The sequence below is a fragment of the Aphelocoma coerulescens genome, chromosome 1, assembly GCF_041296385.1.
Source record: "Aphelocoma coerulescens isolate FSJ_1873_10779 chromosome 1, UR_Acoe_1.0, whole genome shotgun sequence".
NCBI lineage: Eukaryota > Metazoa > Chordata > Aves > Passeriformes > Corvidae > Aphelocoma > Aphelocoma coerulescens.
The window spans coordinates 114,833,959-114,854,907 of NC_091013.1; the positions used below are offsets into that span (position 1 = coordinate 114,833,959).

Sequence of the window (20,949 nt, forward strand, 5' to 3'; positions counted from 1 at the left end):
TTTGCAGGATCTCAGCCTCAGGGGCTACCAAGAGTCCAGCAGTCCTGAGAGACTGACAAAAAGACTCTCACATCTCACATTCAGGATTGACACACTACTTACTAGAACAAAGCGCAGATTAAGTGATGCCAGCCCAGATGACAGAGATCCCAAATAAGTGCAAAGATAGTATTTTTCTGCTGCCAGAGCACCATCATGCGATTTGCACATGGCATCTCTTCCTGCAGGGGCTATGGAGAAGTATATCCACTATCTGCTGTCTGCCTCGGAATTCCCCCAGGAAAGCCAGCCTGGCTGGCAGTGTAGGGTGCCTAACTTCCAGACTATTAAATTACACTGCAATCAATGCAACTCAAGAATGTACTTAATTTTAAGTAAACACTTACAAACTGTAATGAACTAGGATGCTGCATTGCTCGGTGCCCTCCTTTGGCTGATTTGTTTACCAAGGCAGTATCTCAGAGGCACCAAAATTACAGAAACCTTCTAAAAGCTGCAAGGATACCTTAAATAAATGGAAGACTGTTGCATTTACATTAAAATTACCAAGTTTTTAAGACCCAGTTTCTTAGGCCCTTCCAGAGATAATGCACACAATTTGACTCTTTTAGAAACACCTAACCTGGATAAATTAAAAAGAACCTATAAACCAAGATCTTCTATCACTTGTGAATACAAGACGCATCATTGCCCCAGGCCGCAGAGAAAACTGCAGCTTTGCATTCCCGCTTTTATTTAAGCTAATGAGGAGAAGAAGGAAGAGAATTTCTGAGGTAGGCTCTTCTTCCTTTCATCTAAAAAGTGGTTATTGAGCTGTGCAAAGCCTGTGTGCATAGCTCTGCGAGCTCAGTACCTCAGCGCCTGAGTTCCTCGAGACTGCACCCCTGAAAGGAGAGGTGAGTTCTTCCTATATCCTCCCTGGAAGCTGGTCAAACACTCAGTTAGCAGAGGGCCCTCTGAAAAATGGATGTGGCTTTGCATTGGGTAAAGTTTGCAAATGCTTCTCAGTTACCTGTTTTATTCTCTTCTCATTTCATTGCAAACAATGCAGCTCCTCAGGAAGGCTCAGGCTCACAGACACTTTGTGCTCGTGACTCTGATGGTTTGGCTGCCCATTCTTCTCACCAGCCACATGCCAGCATGCATTCAGTGACTTCATGGTGTGGCTGCTTTGGGGGAGCTGGATGGGGAAGCAGACTGCAGCTGCTTCTGAAGGATATAAATATTTTCTGCAGTCAAGGGGCTCCAGCAGTCCAACAGGGTCAGGGACACCTGGGCTCTATTCCTAGCTCTTCTGCAGACCTGCTGCATTGTTTCACTCCTTTCAGTAGCTCTAAATGAAGACCTTTTCCTGCCAAATTTGTTTTCTTAGGTGTGAGGCTTCCACTTGAAAATTTGAGCCACAGTAAGGAATTTGGGGTGATGGGACTGGCCTGTGATTGCAAGCCCAGGTATTCATTTGATAACAAATCCCACAAAAGCCATTGCTCTGGTGAACACCACAAATGGCTCACAGGCCAACCTTACTCACACCATTTACCAGTTAGCCATCTGCTCCTTTCAGATATTATTTTATGGCTTTCCTTTGTTTTCACTAAGGCCCAAACAGGAATGAAATTGTGGGTCCTGTAGCTAGCCCTTTTAAATAAATAGTTCTGCCATCATGCTAATAAGTTTGACAAGTTGGTCACAGGCCCTGGGCAGGAAGCTAATAAACTTCAAGTTGCTTTTCTATTGTTTTCCTAAAACAATTTGACTTCCTTTCTGATAGCCTCAAATTCCTTCAATAAAAATAGAGTAGCTGGGAGCCAGAGGAAGAGCTGAACCTGAGCCAAGTTGTGCTTACAATGCCGTCTGCGTAAGATCACATTTTATCCTGATCCACGAAGACCCTTTAAAAGAATAGCAGGCAGACAGCTGCCAGTGCATGTCAGGAACAGCTCAGGAGCAAGTCTCCCCCAGCACTGGTCCTCCAGGCTGGAGGGGATCTCCAGCCAGTGAGACAGTGTCAGACCACAGGCTGAGCTCCTGGGAGCTGACTGGGGTTTGCTCACCCTGCCCAGAGTGTCCTCCCTCAGACACTTCAGGATCTCTTCTGGGAGCCGAACACTGGCAGAGAGGTGGGCTCCAGCACAACCAAAGGGCTCTGCTAAAGCTCACCCCACCCTTCAGTCAACTTTACCTGGTCCTCTCTCTACCTGTGCAGGCTCAGCAAAAAGAGGTAAAGGTCTGTTCTTTCTTTTCTTCTTTGGGAAACATAGCTATGTATATATGTATACACACATATTTCTGTCAAGCAGCAATTCAGCTAGCTGGAAGTTTGCAGGACAAGATGAATGTCTGGTGGCTAGATAGATGGGGACTCCTTGCTTTAAAATGACTTGCTGATCCTTTAGACAAATCCTTTATGCTCTCCATGGTCTGGTTCCTTCACCTGTAAAGCAAGGAGGGTGTTATAGGAGCTGCAATTTCATTATTATGTGCAAAGCACTTCTCAACTACTCAGAGATGCTGCAGAGTTGAGAGGTGGAAGCAGGAAAGGTTAGAGGGCCATACTTTGTTTCCAATAACATAAAGCTGACAACCCAGCATTTACTTTGGGATAGATGGAAATTTCTCCTCAGTGAGATGAAAACCTCTTCCAGTTTTTCTTGCTGAAAACTTTACTGGCAAATGAGTCTGACACACAGTGATATTTCACACCTTGCTGTTTCTTGTTTCCTCTTTTCCTCACTCTGTGCTGGTATGGTACTCTGGGCTGGGAAGAGGAAAACATCCATCCAGATGGAATAATTTGGGATTTTTTACTAAATAAGAAACTGTGACTATAAAACTGTTCTCATTTGGGGGCCTTCGCTACTCCTCTTCCCTTGGGCCCAGCCTGTCCTTGGGAATTTGCCTCCTGCTGGAGGATGCCTTCAAACTGTCTCCAGAGGTCTAATGTATAACAGAGAACTTTCCTCTCTGGCCTTCTCTTTCAATCATATCCATGCATGGGGATTTGAGATAAAATGTTTCACCAGGAAGGCACCATCCTTTGGTGCTTTAGAGAAGGTACTAGAGGTGTCTGTCCAGCATGGGACATTATGAAGAACCAGAATAAGTGCAGTGCTGTGGCCAGGCAGCAGACATGAACTCAAACATCAAATACTGTTGGGTGGTGTTTTTTCCTGGAATTTCCCAGTGCAGTATAACCTGACCTCCTCCCAAAGGACAAAGCCCTCGGTAACGGCAGGAATGCATAAGACATTTTCCCTTCAGACAATCTCTTTCAGTTTTCACATCTCAGGAGAGCATCTACCTGCATTTGAAACAGCCTTCCAGCAAAGCCAGATGCTCTGGGAACATCTGTTTTATGTGAAGAAGTTCTTTCCTGTGTGAGCTCTCATCTACACTACTGCATATTTGCAGACTTCTCGATACATTGTCTTGGCTTGCTCTTTTTGCTTGTTTAAATCCCAGGCACAGAATGAATCCCTCCATTAAATATCCATGGGATCAATGCTGAAAAACTCATCACACAAACTGTGCTCCAGATTTACCTGGTTTTTGTGTGCAAGGGTGCAGATGTGATAAGGCAATAAGGCAAGTACAGGAAATAGAATGAAAAAGGGACCTCCTGGCTTATCAGGTTCAATCCCTTTGAATAATAGGCAAGTACAAAACAAATGGCCTTTTCTAAACTTACTAAACTCTGTCCTAAATCTCATTAGGTTTCCACCCTAACTTGTGCTGCTAAAATGCTGTTCCAGCACCTCCTTCCCTGCCCTGTTGCTTAGAAACCTTCTAATTTCCAACCTAAATTCATTCATGGCCAATTTATATCTATTTATTCTTGTGCCACATTGTCCTTTAGCTTATGTAGCTCTGCTCTCTCCTGAGCACTTACTTTCCCAGCCCCCAATTCCTAAAAGTATTTATAGGCAGCAAATCTCTCCTCTCTTAACCTTTGTTCTGCCAGACTAAGTAACTAAGCTCCCTTATAGTATTCACCCTGCAGGCACATCACACCGTGGTTTAATTACCTCATGTTGCTGCACTAGCATGAAGTTCAGTGCGAAATAATTAATGCTGAAAAGCTCAAACTGGTACCACATCTATTTTCAAATCTGCTCAAATATCTCTGTGCAGTTACTGCTGTGACTGATAAGTAAACACACAGTTGGCTGAGATACCCTCCGTCTCTCTGACCACCCCACTGCCTTCCTCTGCACCTGCTCCAGGCTGAATATCCTCCTTGAATGTGGGGAGGCAGCACTGCACACACTATTTTGGAGAAGTCTCATCCTCTTAGATGACATTACTTCCACTCACTGCAACTGGAAATGCTGCTACATCCTCAAAGTTTGCTTGCCTTTTTCACCCCCACATAGCATCGCTGGTTCCCCCTCCTTTGAACCATGAACTTTCCCCATCTTTCTCCATCTGTCTCTCCTGGGAGATGGAGATTCCTGTTACTCTTCAAGCAACAAGTTCCTAGTGTGTGACTTTGCACTCTCCCACTTAATCTCACCTTGATCACTCCAGTCAGAAAGAGCCTTCAGCTCTTGTAGTGCTGGAATCCACCTCTGCCCTCATGATACCTCCCAGCTTTGTTTCATCAGCAGATTTCATTAGTATTTCTACTTTCCGTGCCAAGGTAATTAACAGAAATATAAAAAAAGACCAGTCCTAAGAGCAATCTTTAAGCAGCCTCACAGATGATTTCCCTTCAGCCTATTAAGGAACTGGTGTATCAGTTCTGTCAGTCTCTTACTCACTTGAGGATTTATTTAATAATCCCTGTCTTCCTCAACTGAATCTTCTACACTAATTTGTTTCTTCTGGGACACCATATCATATGGTTTACTGAACTCCAGGTAGATAAGGTCTGCTATGTTTCTTTTATCTAGGGGGTTAGGAATCATAATCCAAGAAAGCTCTTAACTTTTGATCAAAAGATAGTAAATGTTGTCTTATTTTCCCTTTTCCTCCTGGCTTTGTTTCTGCTTTCCTTCAAAATCCATTGCACAGCATCACAAACTGCTGTGATCTGCGAGCTGCACATGGCAAGCTGTCAGCTGTTCTCCTCATTCCCTCTGTCTGGGGGAGCATTCTCTTCCACTTGCTCTCCTCACTCAAATCAGACAAGTTTTGCATAAGAGGCTCTTGGGAAGGGGAGCCAAAATTCTTTTTCCATGCTTAGGAGTGGGCAAACCAGCTATTTTTCTAGCTGAGGGGCTGGAGAAGCTGCCAGGGCACCTCTGTTTTCCCTTGAAGAGGGTGCAGTAGAGAAGATGATACATTGAGGGGCTGGCTGAAGTGTCCATACAACATCTCTACACACCCTTCTGTCTTTTGCCTCCCTGTCTGCTTTCTACCATTTCCCTTCTGTGCATCAAAATCCAGATAGTTACCACCAGAACCAAAACAAAAAGAGCTCATAGCAGGTACGTCTTGTGCACCATGCACGTGTTGGACAGAAACCTCTCCTCCCTCGTACATTCAGCAGAACCAGACTGTATCTGCTGGATTCAGGATTACCTCTGCATGCCACTCAGGAGCAACACTTGGACAGGAAACACAAAGGAGTGAGGAGGGAGAATCAGACCTGATCACCCTCAGTGTAGAGCAAAGTGTCAGCCACACAGGGAGGTGAGTGCATTTCCGACAGCTCTCTCACAGGACCTGTCTCTCTACAGCATGTGAAAAACACTTGACAAGCCTTATCCCTAGCCTATCCCAAAGCCATCTGTGAGCTAGACCTGTATTATTAACACCTTTTTTTTGGACACTTCTATGATGAATTCCTTGACAATCTCACTGGCATAAAATCAACATGACTTTACATAATAATGCTTCATGGAAATTACTCCAGAAAGAAAAAAAAAAAAAATGGAATAATATTCTCCTTCCCATGAATTTCCATTGTACATACACAACTGCCACACAGGAGAGGGAGAAACAACCCCAGAAACATTTCTATTTCCCTTAAACCCACAGAAGGGCTTTCAATAAAGTTAGAAATGAAGCAGCAAATGCCTACAGGTTTCTCCATGCCAGGAGGTTACTGAGCTGCTGTGGGAATTTACTGTGCACTCTATGCCCTGCATCCTGCACTAACCGTCAGTGAGGATACAGCCCTCCTGGAAAAGAGTTGCACTCCTAACTTCAGAGTGAGAGTGTCCACATAGGACATGCTTCCAGAGGTAGTCTCTGCACAGAACTGTTGCTTTGTAGACTGGCTTTCCATCTCGTGACTAAAGGGGATATTGAATTAGTGAGAGAAAAGTTATCGGAAGAGTTGCCAGCACTGTGGTTTAGTCCCTGGACTGCTTTTGTTTCCTGATGTGCATTTGCTGATGCATAGAGACCACCAGGCACTGTTCTGGGTGGGAGATATCTAGCCTGGGAAGGATTGCTGGAGGGATAACCACCAAAGCTTGTGTGCAGCAAGTCAGTGCTCAGGTCAGCAGAGTCTTCTGTGCAAATCTCGCTCTCCTGCCGCCGGTTCTTTGAGACCTTCACCAAAGCCAGAAGGCATCTCTGATTCTACCTCCTCACTGGGCCATTCCTGATGTGGAATCAGAGGCTCAGCTTGACACATACATGAAATACAAGACCTTCAGACACTTGATATGTCAAAAACATTTTTAAGAGAGGCCCAAATGCTCGTGCATCTGACTGTGTGTGCGGGGAGGTGGTGGTAGGGTGGTGTGACAAAAAGCACCTCTCTTGACAGGCAGATTATTCTCTATTTATCAGTAAAGGGCATGTAAAAAGTCCCTGGGAAGCATTTGGTGCCCTTTAGGACAAAGCTGCAGCTGTGCTGGGCCCCCGGTCCAAGCTAGCAGAGCAAGCTCTGTGTGATTTGAAGAGGTGGAAGACCCTTCTCCACATGAACTCTGCTTTGCCAGATTAAGCTTGAAGGAGTCAGAAATATGCCCTTTGTTGGTTGAATTGTCCTTCTTCTTGCACAGAAAAAGCTTTCCAGGGTCAGGCTGGAGTAACTGTGGGGCAAGCCTGTCTCTTTTGGTTTGGGGAAGGCTTAGACCATAGAATGATATCTATGGGAAGATGTGCAAAGGAACAGTGGCAGCAGCGACTGGAAGGGACCGCGCAAAGCCAGCAGCGAATGCATCCTGTCGGCATGGGGAGGGTGGCACAGGGAGAGGCTGAGAATGGAGAGGGAGGAATGAGATCCATGGTCTTTAAAGGAAAAACAACAGGAAACCAGGTTTGAAAATAGAAAGATTAGGCTGGAGGGGGTGGGAGAGACAAGAAAAGTAGGTGAAGAAAGAAGAGGGGGAAAGGCAGAGAGGCAGTGGGGAAGACAAAGTGACACAGAAAGGGGGTGGAGAAAAAGAGAGGAAGAGAGAGAGAGAACCATATTAAAGGAATGAAACGAAGCAACTGAGGAGAACAAGGAGTTCAACTTAACTACAAAAAGGAAAAGTGCTAAAGCAAGGAAAGGAGACTGAAGACAAGATACTGGAAATCAGGTAAGCAACCATGAGGGGGAAATAACTGAACTGCAGAAGTGCTGGTGGTAGATCAAATTATTACACTCAAGGGGAAAACAGCATGAGGGAGAAAAAGGATTTGGAGAGGCAGGAAAAGAAGGATGGCCAAAAATAACTTTAAAAATTTACTTTTTCTTTCATTTTCTCTTCAAAACATTCCCACTAGTAACATGGTGGGCTTGGGACATTTTAAAAATTAAACTGTTTTTCCACAGGCAGTCACAGAAATAACAAGTAACTTCCCTGCGATGAGCATAGATACCAATAGATTCCAATGTATAGGAAAGCTGGATAAGAGCCCCAAACATCCTCCCTCAGACAGTATAAAGTGCAAATTGCCATTTCTGTCAGATCCCATTTCAGCATGCTCTCAAGCTGCTCGGGGGACAGTGGTGAAGGGAATTCTTACCTAGGAGAGGCTCTCGGGGTACAAACACTTTATCAAGTGCCTGCATTAACCACCTATGTTCTGCAGTGTGCAGGATGCTTTCAAAATATTGCAGCTTCTTCTCCTTGAGAGTGTTGTGTCCTGGCTGGTCTGTGACATGGAGCCTGGGAATGTAACTGCAGTGTAGAGAAGTGCCTCGCTGGTATCTCGCAGTCACACGTTCTGTGCGCGCCGCCAGGGAATGCCTTTCTCCTCCATCCTGACACTGCCCATGGCAGCCTCAGCAAGGAGGCACGCAGACCTGAAGGGACAAATGTCCTCTCCCACACCAGCAGCTGCTGCTTCTTTTTATTTGCCTTCCTAACTTCCCCCCCCCTCCTTGTACTTGGAATAATTATGCAATGACATTTCCATAATTTAACACTGCTTTTTCAAAGAATAGCCCACCTTAAGACTACAGTACCCCTATACACCCAGCTGGAAAGAAGCAATCTCACTGAGTGTAAAGGTTGCTGACTAATTGCCACCTCAGATCTGTGGTGGCTCCTTTGATTTCCTAAAGGGTTGTTTGGCTGCTCATTTGTCATGTCTGAGGAGCTTTGTGGCATTCTGGTTTTAACAACTCAGGTAAACTGAGGCAGTGCCTCTGTCCTTGAAATACAATAAAAACTTTTAGAGGATGATATAAGTGGCTCTTCTGGATAAACCTCAACTAAAAAAGTCTTGTGTTGAATGAGGCTCAAGCATTGACCTCTTCCTCTGTGATGACAAACCCATCGAAATTCCTTGGTGAAGCAGTGTCTGTGGGAGTTTTCCCCTACTGCTGCTATGTGTTCCTCTCTTTAAAACTAAAGAACTTCATGCATGTAACATATGTGTGCATATGTGTGTGCAGCTAGGAGCAGCTTAAACAGTTACTCAGAAGCCTCACAGTATTCAGGATTTGTACCAGGAGACAAGAAATTCTGCATTTGCTGCTGTTTTCAAAATCTACTGTGAGAAAAGAACACATTTCCAACTTTGCTCCCCTTTTCCTTGGGAGCAGAGCAGTACTTTAGGAGAATTCCTGAGGCTTCAGGGTTTAAAATACTCATCAGGCTCTGGTCGCTTGGGAACTATGTTAAGTATTCCTGTTACTATAAGTATTTGGGGTGGTTGTTTTTTTTTCCACTCAACAGTATATAATATCACCATATTTTTAGTATTATAGGCATTAAAAAATTTAAACTCTGACAGAAAATACAGAACTTCATACCTTAGCCTCTCTTCTCTTTTTGACCTTCAGACAGATTTCACACATTCTGCACACATTTGCCCATCTTCTGACTTACCTTGCAGCATTGAAAATAGGCAAGGAGGAATGAGTAATTCAGCACTACATTATGTTATTAGGGAGCACATTTCAGAGACTGCTCCACACTTTGGGTGCTGTTGTATGAGGCACGAGGACAGAGGCTTAAAATTAGAAATAATTCCCAGGAGACAACAGAGAGACTTCAATCTTTGGGCTAAGAATTCATTAAAGGGGGGGGGGGGGGGTGAGGGGGGGGAGAGGAATCAATTTTATTGCTATTGATAAGCATCAGAGAGATCTCTGTGAACCATACTTGGCATGCCAGATCTTCCCTGAAACAAAGAAATATTCATGCCACCCAGCATGCAATGAGCAGAGAGATGCACACTTTTACGTCTCTCTGGTGTTCTCTGAAGAGAGATCAGGGGGGTTTAATGTAAGAACTACAGGGTTTACTCTTACATTTCTGCTTTTCTCCATTTTTTATGTCATTATGAATATGCCTTGAGAATGGCTGAGAATTTCCATATGAAGCTGCTGTCCCTTAGAAGCAGAAAAGCTGACAGATGCCTTGGTCAGGGCACAGGGTTGCTCAGAAAGTGAAGCAGTCTGGCAAGGGTGACCCCTGCAAAGCTCCAGGGTCTTCTGCTGCACTCAGATGTCTGGTGAAGAAAGGAAGGAATAGTGGGATGGGAAAAAACCTGTCTCCAGTTTGTAATCAGATAAAGCTATCCAAGAGGACTGGGGGTTAATTCTTGCTTCTTACTCCAATTTCCTCTGTCATCATGGGGCAAATCGCTTAAGCCACATTTCCCCACAAATGCCCCTTTCTTGTCTTTTGGATATCTGATTTCTACACATAGTGCAACCGGTGGAAGTGATAAACTCTCCCACTCCAGCACAAAGCAGACAGAGCTCTGCTTTGAATACCCATTACACAGTGCTAAGTACACTGGAAAAAAAAGCACCAACAGATTAGCAACGTCACCAAAGAGCTTCCATAACTAATGAACAGTTTTTATCGTAATCTCTCACTGCCTTAGTTCCTCGGCTGCACAGTTGATCTACTACCATCTCCTCACCTCTGGGTGGTAATGAAAGTAAGTAGATTTATAATTGTGAAGCGATCAGATACTGTTGTGTTGAAAGCCATAGGAAAACCCATGAGGAAACTAATAATTCTGTCTTTAGAGCTGGACTTGAATAATGTACAGTAAATGAGGCATAGGCCACCCACTGAACAATGAGGAGAAAACAAAACACTGAATAGCTGCTGTTAAAGAAAGCCCCCGCCAGGCTGGCACAGAACAAGGCAGGCATCCTGTGCAAAGAATGAGGTGACAATGTGAGGATGTGGTTAAGGACTCTAAGAGGCACAGGCACAAAGAGATTGAATTAAGATTACTGGGAACAGTAACCCCAGCGTTTCCTAACTCCCTACCGCTGGGCTTTGCCGGTTTAGTATTAGTTGATTTCAAAAGGAGGGGGGGGGGGGTGTGCATATATGTATATGGTACATACACTGAGTACAAAAAATAATCCATTCACATAGCCAGACTGAGGCAATGAGGCTGGAATGTAAAAAGAATCCTACAGATTTTTTGAAAGAAAGAAGAAATGAGATTTGACAAGGTAGAAATAAGTGGGAAATAGATAGTTGCTGAAAATTTCCCCTTTCTAAGGCTGAAAGCATTAGCAATTTGGGTGCTGTATAGAGTTAGCTGGTCAAAACTGCCAAAAAACTGAGGCAAGGCTCTCTGGGGGAGCTTGACTGAGGGAAACCATGGGGAACCGATAGGCAGGGAGATGCTGCAGTGAGAGGAAGGAAGAAAGGATGGGAAAAGTCTGAATGAGAGCTCTCTCCTTCTCCCATTACCTCCCCAGTCTGTTTTATTTCAACACTATAACAAGTTGCATTTCATGCAGGCTACGAACCAGCCTAAAATCACGTGGGCAGGTTTTGTTGCTGCTATACTGTGCCCAATGTGAGGCCTGCCATCACTGCACATCTTACACCAGCCTTCCCCACTGACTGAGCAGCACTTGAGATCAGCTTCTTTCAGCAGAGCTCAGGAATACTTTTACTACAGCAGCCCCCAACTTTCTCAGCTTGTTTTTGTTTTCCAGAGCTCCCTATGCCATCTTTGGCTATCTCCTCACCTGTATTTCACCCACTTTAGGCTGCCCAATTTACCATCATCTGCAAATTCATACAGCTTCTCTCTGCAAAGATAAAGATACTGGAAACAGCATCAAGTTTCCGGCATTTACATTAGAGAGAGAATTTATGGGTTTTTTTCCTAGCAAAAGAGCACAGTAACCCTTCATTTAGTTTACCTCAAGTCCAGTTTTGTCACATCTGTTGGGGTCTCTAGGGACCCACATTTCTCAAAGGCAAAGAGAGAGAATCCCAAGAGAACTAGAAGGTGCTCCCTGCATTTTAAGTGTGAGCCTGGATGCCACTATCATGTAACTATTTGATGCCAGCTTTTCAAAGATAGTGGGATAAATTCAGCCCTCAGCTTGACTCATCTGAGTTCAAGGTCTCTTCTGCTCTTGGTCTCCTGAGACTACATCAGGCAGAGCTTGGCCCTAATATTTGGATATATGAAAGCACAGAGGGAGGAATAACATTAGATGTTCTGGACAGACAACTAATAAAAATTCAACTGACTGGGAGTCTGCAGCTTCTACCATCGCTTCAGATGAAAATATTCTACATATTATTATCATCTGTGTGTGTAACACATCCCTGATGTACACACTTGAAGGTGCTGAGTGATTCCCCTCCATCTGTGTCTCTGTGTGCGTCAGGGTTGTGTGCCTGTGTGTGCCTGTGTGTGTAGGAGGTGACGGGTCATTCAACTCCCTTATCTTCTCACCCACTCTCTTTTTCGTGAACTCTGAGATTTTCCACATTTGGAGAGGAGGGGGAATGCACACCTCGTCAAGGAATAACAAGCTGTCTGCAACTACAAGTAGGGGCAGTGGTCTGGATACCAGTATGACCCTTCCAGAAATTGCAGTGAACTTGGGAGGAGCACAAAGATAAGAAACATTGAATGTCTGTCTTCTAGGACAGGAGCTGTTAACACAGAGCTGTTCTTCTCACATGAGATTTCAGTCCTCGAGTCAAAGTCACTCTGATATTGGCTCAGCACAGGGCTTGCAACCCAATGAACTAGAATGGAACCTATTCCAAACACGTCAATTCTTTTTCTTTAAAAGCATAAGTACAAAACTATTTATTCCAGGCTCATGTGCAGATCAGAGTTACAAATTTGGCTAAAGAAATGGCCTGTTTCAGGCAGAAACTTATCATAAGCATATACATGCATATATGAAGCCAGAGAGATGGTGTTTGGACAAAAATGCCTCATAGGTTGTTGCTTCCCTATTGTATATCCATAGGAAGGAGCCAATGCCAGTAAACTCTGAACAAAAAATACCTGCTGAGGTGGGCTTTAGCATCACAAATCCTCTGTAATCCAAAGCACTGCACCCACTCTGCACAGTGCATTTCTAACTCTAGTCATCATTTAATGTTGTAAGCCACATGTCCCCACAAGGCAAAACAAAACAACACAAAACAAAAAGCTTCTGGTTCTGCCAGGTGTACCTGCTATAGAAGGGCAGCAGGAGAGGATTTTCTCTCAGCTAACCAAGACGGTGTTGTCCCAGGGCAGAGGAGAGTAGGGCTGTGGTCTGTAGAAGCAGATGTGCTGTAGAAACAGTGTTGTATTGCTGTCATGAAGTTTAAGAGGCAGTGCTGCGTAGAAAAAAGGACACAGTCTTGCAAGTCACAACCCCTGAGCTCTGTCCCCAGACTGTCTCTAACACAGTGACCTCAAACAAGCAGTTTGCCCCTACTGTACCCCAGTGATCACTATGTGCAAGACAGAGGTGACAACATCAACACTGCATGAGATGCTGTGAGGCTACCAACAAGGGGCTGGAGATCCTTAAGTAAAGTAGCATCCACCAACCTCCAGGGCAGAGCTGGAAGTATCCTTCCCAAGTGCCTACAGGTGTGAGTGGGAGTCTGGCAGTGTGGGCTCCACTTCTGTCTGGCTTCAGGCTAACAAGTGTCAGCACAGGGCAAAGATCTTTGCCCACACACCCACCATGATCTCTATCTGCTGTGCCACGGGCTGGCCTGGACCTGGTATGAGATAACACAGCTGGAAGGAGGAAAGCCATGAGCAATTCCTAAGGCACTGACCGTGGCCCAGCTGGCCTGGATGCCCCACTGCAATGTCACTGCTCACGTGCCCAGTACCCAGAGGGGACAGCTGCCTCCCCTTTCAGTAGCTTGGAGGGGATGCACTTCTTGCATGGCCTCCCCACACAGCCATGTGTCTGGCTTGTGAGCTTCTTAAAACATCCTGGGCCCTCTGCTTTGCTGTGAAATCTCATTAATTCCCAGAGACACACGTTTGTACCTGATTAAGCAAATCATGCACAGAGATTGGGCAAAAATACAATGGCTTTGAATCCAATACTTTCCCCCTCCCTAGGAGCTGTGCTTGCCTCACACAAAGGAGCCTTCCTCAGAGAGCTTCTCCACGCACCCCTGGGATCTGCCAAGGGGAAGAGGTGAGCCCAGCAAGGGAGAGCAGAAACAGTGTTATAATCAGACTCTCCACTTTATTTTAGAAACATCCTGCAGAGATGGCGACCTCCTGTCACCTTCCTTGTGGGAAAAGCTAGCTTGAAGTGTTGAGCTCAGCTATTTATACCACTGCTGATAGTCTCGCCTGTCTTCTAAAGAGGGGAAAACTTTCTTCCTAACCACCCCCAGGGAAATAAACTCATATAAAGATGATTGCACAGGAACAGCCCTCCTGGCTCTCTGGTGTGGATTTCCTAGCCGTTCATCGGAGCCCTGGCTAGTTCCAACCAGAACAAGCGTGCTGGCTGGAGCAAGCAGCAGTGATGCGAAATGCTCGCCTGTCCTTCAGAGCACATGGCATCACCAAGAGGATCGGCAAAACTGCTCAGAGGGCAACAGACACTCCCCCTCCCGCAGATAAAGGTAGTGCAAAAAAGGAATGGCAGAGAGCAGCCCGTGGCTGGCGAGCCAGCCTGGCGTACTAGCAGGTGCCGTCCCCGCTGGGGTATTTTTATCGTGGAATTTGGCAGTCACAAGGCAGTCCGGAGCTGAGCAGACCCCATGCTTGGCCTGCGGGGCGATGCTCAGCTTTCCTCAGCTTTAGCGGCGTTCCAGGTGATGATTAGGCTGGGCTGGGCACGCCGCTGGGCTTGTGCCAAGCTGCACTGCTCTGTGTCACACGCGCGTCTCCCGGTGCCAGGATCTCATGACGGCGCCCAGCTCCCATGTGGATCCAGCAGAAAACTCCCAGCCGAAAGCATGGAAGGGCGGTGGCACAGCCCACGTCTGCTCATGAATATGCATGACCCTGCTGCCAAGACGGTCTTCTATCAGGTGCTGAGACCCCACAAAAATATCCAGAGGTGTTTTTTACCCAGTCACACCAGAGTGAGACAAGATTTGTCCAACTGAGCCCAAACTAGGAATATAAAAGGCTGCAGATGCACAGACGCTGAGAGGTCAAAGCATGTGAGGGCAACAGTAGTCTGGGAACGAGGAAAAGGAACTATATGGAAAATTCCCAAGAATAGTAAAGCTATGAGGAGAAAGGCTAGGTCAGGGGCAACTCTGCATAGCCAGGAAAAGCTGTCAGGAGGTGACAGTCCTTCTTTTCTTGCTGGCAGCAGAGAATTAGATGCTCTAGAAGACCCTTGGTCTGGCACCGCAAAAATAGCTTGCTAATAAGTATCAAATGTCTAAGCCAAAAATGTTGCTCTAGGAGGGAAACTCCTCTTGGTTTCCAAAATCTGCTCCCCCGTGGCCACCAACACGCTTGCAGCAGCCATCTCAGCTCTCTACAGGGCTGTAGCAGGACGGTCAGGAGGCACCTCAGGGCAGTCCCTTCTTTAGACAGTCTGTGCAAGGCAGGGCAGAGGAAATGTCCCTATTTTCTAGCCTAAGCCTCACAACTGCCAGCCTTGGATCATCCTGATTTACAGCCTCTTAAAATATTCTGTGCATGTGTGAGACAGGTAAATCGCTGCTCTTCTCACATCCGTTCATATTTTTTATTTCTGGATTCCTCTTGCGCTTACGTTTGCTTTACTTTGTGTCCTGCACATCCTAATTTTTACAATTTGCAAGTGTCTAGGCTTAGTAGCCTTCCCTGGGGAAAACAAGCCATTGTAAATCCCCAAACAACCTGCACACAGTAGAATGGATGGGAAGAGGGGCTCAGTTTGTGATTGTACTTCCCCATGGCAGTAAGAAAAAACTCAGCCTTGGCAGAGCCAGGGAGAACTGTGTTCATATTTACCAAGCAAGGTGAAACAAGAAAAGGCATGTGTAAACAATATAAACCCACCTGGAAAAGTGAGGACACCCACCCTTGTTCATGCTGCCTTGTAAGGAATATTCCACACATACAGCTGTGCTAGAGAATATTGATGTTGGAGACACATAACACTGAGCTGTAGGTAGCTGGTTGCCTTGTCTGCACTCTGGGGGAAAAAAAGCAAACACACTGATTTCAGTGCCACAGTCTGTAAATATTTCCCATCACTGATTTATCTGCCTGTATTTAATCCCCTGGTGCTCCTGGAATGAAGCCATATGCTAGTTTCTCCAGAATGCAGTAACTGCACCAAAGCCATTTCAGAGGGTAAGACAGACCCACACATTCACCAGTTTTCACCAGTGCAGACGAGAGCAGTCAGAAAGACCAGCTGAGTTTCTGTGTTACTGCTCCTCCAGCTCTGGGCTGGCAGCAGATCAAAGCTTCTGCATATGCCAAGCAGCCACCAGGATCTCCATCAGCATGATTGCAGCATGCCTGCCAGGGCAGGAAAGAGCCAAAGCCCATCTTTTGCTTCCTGTATGTCCCTTCTCCCTGCTCACATGGCTCCTGACAGGTGGTGGGGTAGCAAGTGGCCACTGCCCTGTCTCCATACCTGGGCAATCCTCACCTTTCCCAGGGCAGCCCTCAGCAGTACCGGGAATTTAAAGATTCAACTTTTGATCTTTGTCCCATCCATCCTTGCAGCTGGACACAGCACAGGAACAAACTATGGGATAAATTATCGTGTGTGCTGCTACGTTAAATTATATCACTCACGTAACTAGAGGAGAGGATATTGTTCCCTCAACAAGTGTATCTGTTCTCCAGCTTTTGCTCACAGGAAATCTACACAATATTGCTGCAGTAAATTTTCAGCTTTTAACAGTGTCTACTCTCCACAAATGTTCTTTGCACTATAAAAATAATTGGCTCCTAAAGACAGGACAAGGAACAATAAAGGAGAGTTAACAATTTGGTCCCTGTGGCTTTGGGATTTACCTTGACTAGTGCTTTTAATATTTCATTATGATGATTATTTTTACATTTACTTATTAAAATGCTATTTTCTAAAAGAATTACTGTGGGAGGACATTAGCTCCAAGGTAATAGTGCACACTTTATAGCACCCAGCCCTTAACTCATGCACTAGGGAGAGCTTTGCAGTGCCCTGGGAAGGTAAGTATGGTGAGCATAACTGGATCAAATGATTGCTCAAGCTCTCCCACAGAGCCCCACAAAAGATGGATTAAACACACTGCTCTCTTTTTATCCATCAGGTTAAGTGACTTGACCAGAAACAGTCAGTCAGGGCCAGAAACAAAACTGAAGCAAGTTCTCCTGCATCTCTGCTTTGCAACCTTACTCCCAGTCCAGCAAACCTTTCCTGTCATCAGACCACCTACCAACAGCACTTCCCAGGAGTCACTGGTCCTTGGGAGGCACTTCAAAGGAGGCTTTTTTCTTTGTCTGTTTCATCGGAACTGTGAATTTTTCCTCAGAATTTAAGAAAAGAGGAAGGAGCATGACCCAGCACTTAGATTTTGCAGAGTTCCCTCTCAGAGAGGCACGACAGGGTAGCAGCAAATTAGGTTTCCAGGACTGGCACAGCCCACCAAAGTCTTTACACTCCCCTAAACATTTGCAGCTTGTAAATGAAACCCTTGCAGCTGGCAACACTGCAAAACCAAAGCAAAATCTACAGACAGGGAGCAGGTGGGCAACAGAAAGGTTTTCTCTGCGCCTGAGTGGTGGCACTGAGCTCATAAAGGAAGCCCAGAGCTGCGAGCACTTCACATTCCAGGTGTTGGTGCAGGTATTACACAAAGGCAACATATGACAGTGCCACTGCTCAAGCCAGGCTGTAGATTCCAGTCTGATCTCCCAGGGGATCAGCCCACTAAGGATTTCCCAGAGTGCAGTCTACAGACAGATGAATGCTGCTTTAACTACCAAGTCCACAGAGGATGCAATATGCAGATCACAGTGAAAGGACTTTCTGAATCACAAATAAATCTGGCTCACCCTCAAGGTTTTGGGAACTCATTTAGCAGGCTGTAGATGTGTTATGTAAAAAAAGATCACATTTTGTTTCAGTAGCTGAATTTAAAAAGGAAAAAAAAGTCCCAAACACAACACAAGGTTTCATGTGAAACAAAGTTTTCAGCAAAGCAGACCTCATTCAATTCAGGTCAAATGAAAACATTTCCTCTGACACAAAACAAAAAAAAAAAAAAACAACAAAAAAAAAAATTTCACTCCATCCATTAGCAGCTGGCCATTTCCTAACCCTCCTCAGAACCACTCTCTGTTTTCTCCCAACAGAGGCTTGCGGCCAGTTCTCAAGACTTCTCACCCCTCCTGGTGAGCAGAAATGGGGGAGTGGACTTTCCTGGGAGACTTCCTCGAGAAGGTCCACAAACACTCCACAGTGGTGGGGAAAGTCTGGCTGACCGTGCTCTTCATCTTCCGGATGCTGGTGCTGGGAACAGCGGCGGAGTCCTCCTGGGGGGATGAGCAGTCTGACTTCATGTGCGACACCCAGCAGCCCGGCTGCGAGAACGTCTGCTACGACAAGGCCTTCCCCATCTCCCATGTCCGCTTTTGGGTCCTGCAGATCATCTTTGTCTCCACCCCCTCCCTGGTGTATATGGGCCATGCAATGCACACGGTGCGCATGGAGGAGAAGAGGAAGATGAAGGAGGCAGAATTAGAGGCCCAAGAGAAGAAAAACGGTGGTGACACATACTACCAGCAGAAGTGCTCCATGGCAGAGAAGGAGGCTAAGCTGGCTGGTTGGGATGAATCAGGAGGCCAAATCATACTGAGGGGCAGCCTGCTGAACACCTACGTCTACAGCATTTTGATTCGAACTGCCATGGAAGTGGCCTTCATTGTGGGGCAGTACGTCCTGTACGGGATCTTCCTGGAGACCCTGTACATCTGCCAGCGGGCACCGTGCCCCCACCCCGTCAACTGCTACGTGTCCCGCCCCACGGAGAAGAACGTGTTCATCGTCTTCATGCTGGCTGTGGCAGTGCTCTCCCTCTTCCTCAGCCTGGCCGAGCTGTACCACTTGGGCTGGAAGAAAGCCAAAGAGAGGTGCTCACGGTCCTACAAAGCCAGTCCCAGCACAGCCCCCGGCAGGCTGGAGTCTGCCCCACAGGCAGAGAGGGCACAGATGTACACCCCGCCGCCAGATTTTAACCAGTGCTTGTCAAGTCCCAACGGGAAGTTCATCAGCCCCTTCAGCAACAAGATGGCCTCCCAGCAGAACACCGCCAACTTCGCCACCGAGAGGGTCCACGGCCAGGAGGATGCTGCTGGGGAAGGGCCCTTCATTAAGTCCAGCTACGTGGAGAGTCCAGAGGTGGCCAGCGAATGTGCAGCACCTGCCTTCCCCGAGAACTACTTCAACGAGAAACGCCGGTTCAGCAAGGCCAGCCGTGCCAGCAGCAAGGCAAGGTCGGATGATTTGTCTGTGTGACCTGTCTCCAGCAGGGATGAGGAGAAGGAGCTGTCCCAGCACTCAGTAAAACTTCTGCAAAGTGGACTCCAAACTCTTGCCCCTAACCTCTCTGTTTTAATATCCTCTCTCTATCCTTTCCAGCGAACTTCATCATTATACTGCAGACAGCACCTCTCACAGCTCAAGGCAGGGGCAGCCACAGGCACTGAAGAGAGACACCAATCTCAGGATATGAAGCCCTCAGCCATATTTTCATCATGGGACCCACAGGAATCAAAGACTCCCCACCCTTAGCCAGGTAGGGCACAGGCCAGCAGACTCCTGAGGCTGCCCAGTGGGTATCCAACTGTGCCACTGTATTCAACAGACCGACTGGACCTCTACTTCTCTGGTCTCTATTCAACATTTGCAACATCAGCTTGGCAATTATACTGAGCTGAAGCTTTTCTCACCTGCAGGGAGCAGAAACACACCAGTAGGCTTTCTGAAAGAAAGACTTTCTCATCTGCTTCATTTTGGCTCTTTCTAACCCTCCCTTTCTCTACCTGAGCCCAGATATTTTATACCAGTTTACCTACACAATAAATCCTACTTGAATTTTTTGACACTGTGTATATAACAACTCTTCCCCGTAAATAAGGACACCCGTGGTCCCCAGCGCACGGCTGCCTCCTAACATTGGAATCCCTTCCTCATTCCTAAGTCAGCGCAGCAGACTGGCCCCAGGGAAATCACTTAGATGACCAGTTGATGAAGACTGGGGAATTTTCCCAAGATACTCATGTCATCAATCCTAAGCAAGCCATCCATTAACAGAAATAGAGACTCTCCTGTGAGAAAAGATATCTTATGAGTATCATGTGGAAACAAAGTGGTTTTCCCCTTTTTGAGACTCATCTTTCGAGAAACCTGAATGCTGCTGAAAGGGTGCTGCCAGCTGCCCACTTGAGAGAAAAGCATCCTCTGTTTATCTGCAGAAGAGGTACAGCCTGTGTCTTCACACCAACCTACCAAAACACTTCAGCATCTTTTGCAAGCAGAAAGAGTCCTCCTCAGGTCCTGCACATCATTCAGCTCCTGCCTGCTCTCTCAAGCTTGCCAGCCAGCACAGGTCAAGTTATTTGTCTCTGCTCTGCCACCAGGCCATCCTCTCCACTCCATCCCTAGCACACATGGCATTAGAAGCCACCCATGGACTGGGTCTTTCCACTGCTGTAGCCTCTCAGAGCAACCACTGGGGCCCAAGGGTGCACTGGGAGTCTGGTGCGTGAGGTGTGCAGGCAGCTTCCCTTCAAGACACGTTTCCTCAGTGCAGAGCTGACATCCCTCTGGTAAAGATCTGCTAAACAGAGCCAAGCTGCTCCCTGTTGTTCACCCTGCACTGCCCTTTCAGACACAGGCCACAGCTTCCCAACACTGGACTGCACAAGTGAATGGCCTGGGACCAGCTGATGAGGGGACTGAGCCATTCCCTCTCTTAGGGCCACTGAAAGTGAATCCCTGCTCCTGATACACAGCTTTGGTACAGCTCCCTGTGCATATAAATATACATTCACACTCAACGGGGGAAACCATGTTTTTGTTTGCAAGTTTTTATATATTTGTATTTTTTAATCCTGAAAAGACCTGCGTGTTTTCCTTAACGTGAGATTTTAGTCAGTCATGTCTAGGTTTCTCCTAATAAAGTTCTAACTCCATCTCTCCTTGTGGATGTTTCTCTTCTCACATGGCTGAGAATGAGCTGCTGCCCGCCAGCCTCCACTGCTCAGAGATCACAAAAATTCCCATTGCCCAGAGTGGCAGGAATGAGGGGAGGGTTCAGCCAAGGGGATAAATAATAAACACAGGGAAATGATTGACTGACTGGATGACAGAACCACCCCCCCAGCTCCCCTTCCTGCCTCTGCATT

At 46.4% G+C, this 20,949-nt stretch overlaps 2 protein-coding genes across 17 annotated transcripts in view; one reads left to right on the forward strand and one right to left on the reverse strand.

Moving 5' to 3' along the window:
- The window catches only part of GJA8 (gap junction protein alpha 8), a 68,552-nt gene that overhangs the window by 39,888 nt on the left and 7,715 nt on the right, over positions 1-20,949 (reverse strand). For 12 of the 13 annotated variants that reach the window (XM_069025155.1, XM_069025151.1, XM_069025149.1 and 9 more), the window contains exon 1: positions 1,013-1,101. The gene's annotated coding sequence lies outside the window, so the exon portion shown is untranslated. Of the gene's footprint in view, positions 1-1,012; positions 2,435-7,911; positions 8,192-12,803; positions 15,403-15,600; positions 15,737-20,949 lie in introns of those variants that run through there. The other variant, XR_011153576.1, reaches the window with a different exon arrangement.
- GJA5 (gap junction protein alpha 5) lies at positions 2,132-20,730 on the forward strand. Of its 4 annotated transcripts, XM_069025165.1 has the most exons (3): positions 2,167-2,221; positions 5,489-7,481; positions 17,896-20,730. In XM_069025165.1, exon 3 carries the CDS (start codon positions 17,945-17,947, stop codon positions 19,055-19,057), a length of 1,113 nt encoding a protein of 370 aa, XP_068881266.1. In that variant the 5' UTR covers positions 2,167-2,221; positions 5,489-7,481; positions 17,896-17,944; the 3' UTR covers positions 19,058-20,730. The 4 variants fall into 4 exon arrangements, with proteins under 4 accessions (XP_068881263.1, XP_068881267.1, XP_068881266.1 ...); XM_069025162.1 differs by lacking the exon at positions 5,489-7,481 and having other exon boundaries at positions 2,132-2,221; XM_069025166.1 differs by lacking the exon at positions 5,489-7,481 and having other exon boundaries at positions 2,142-2,227.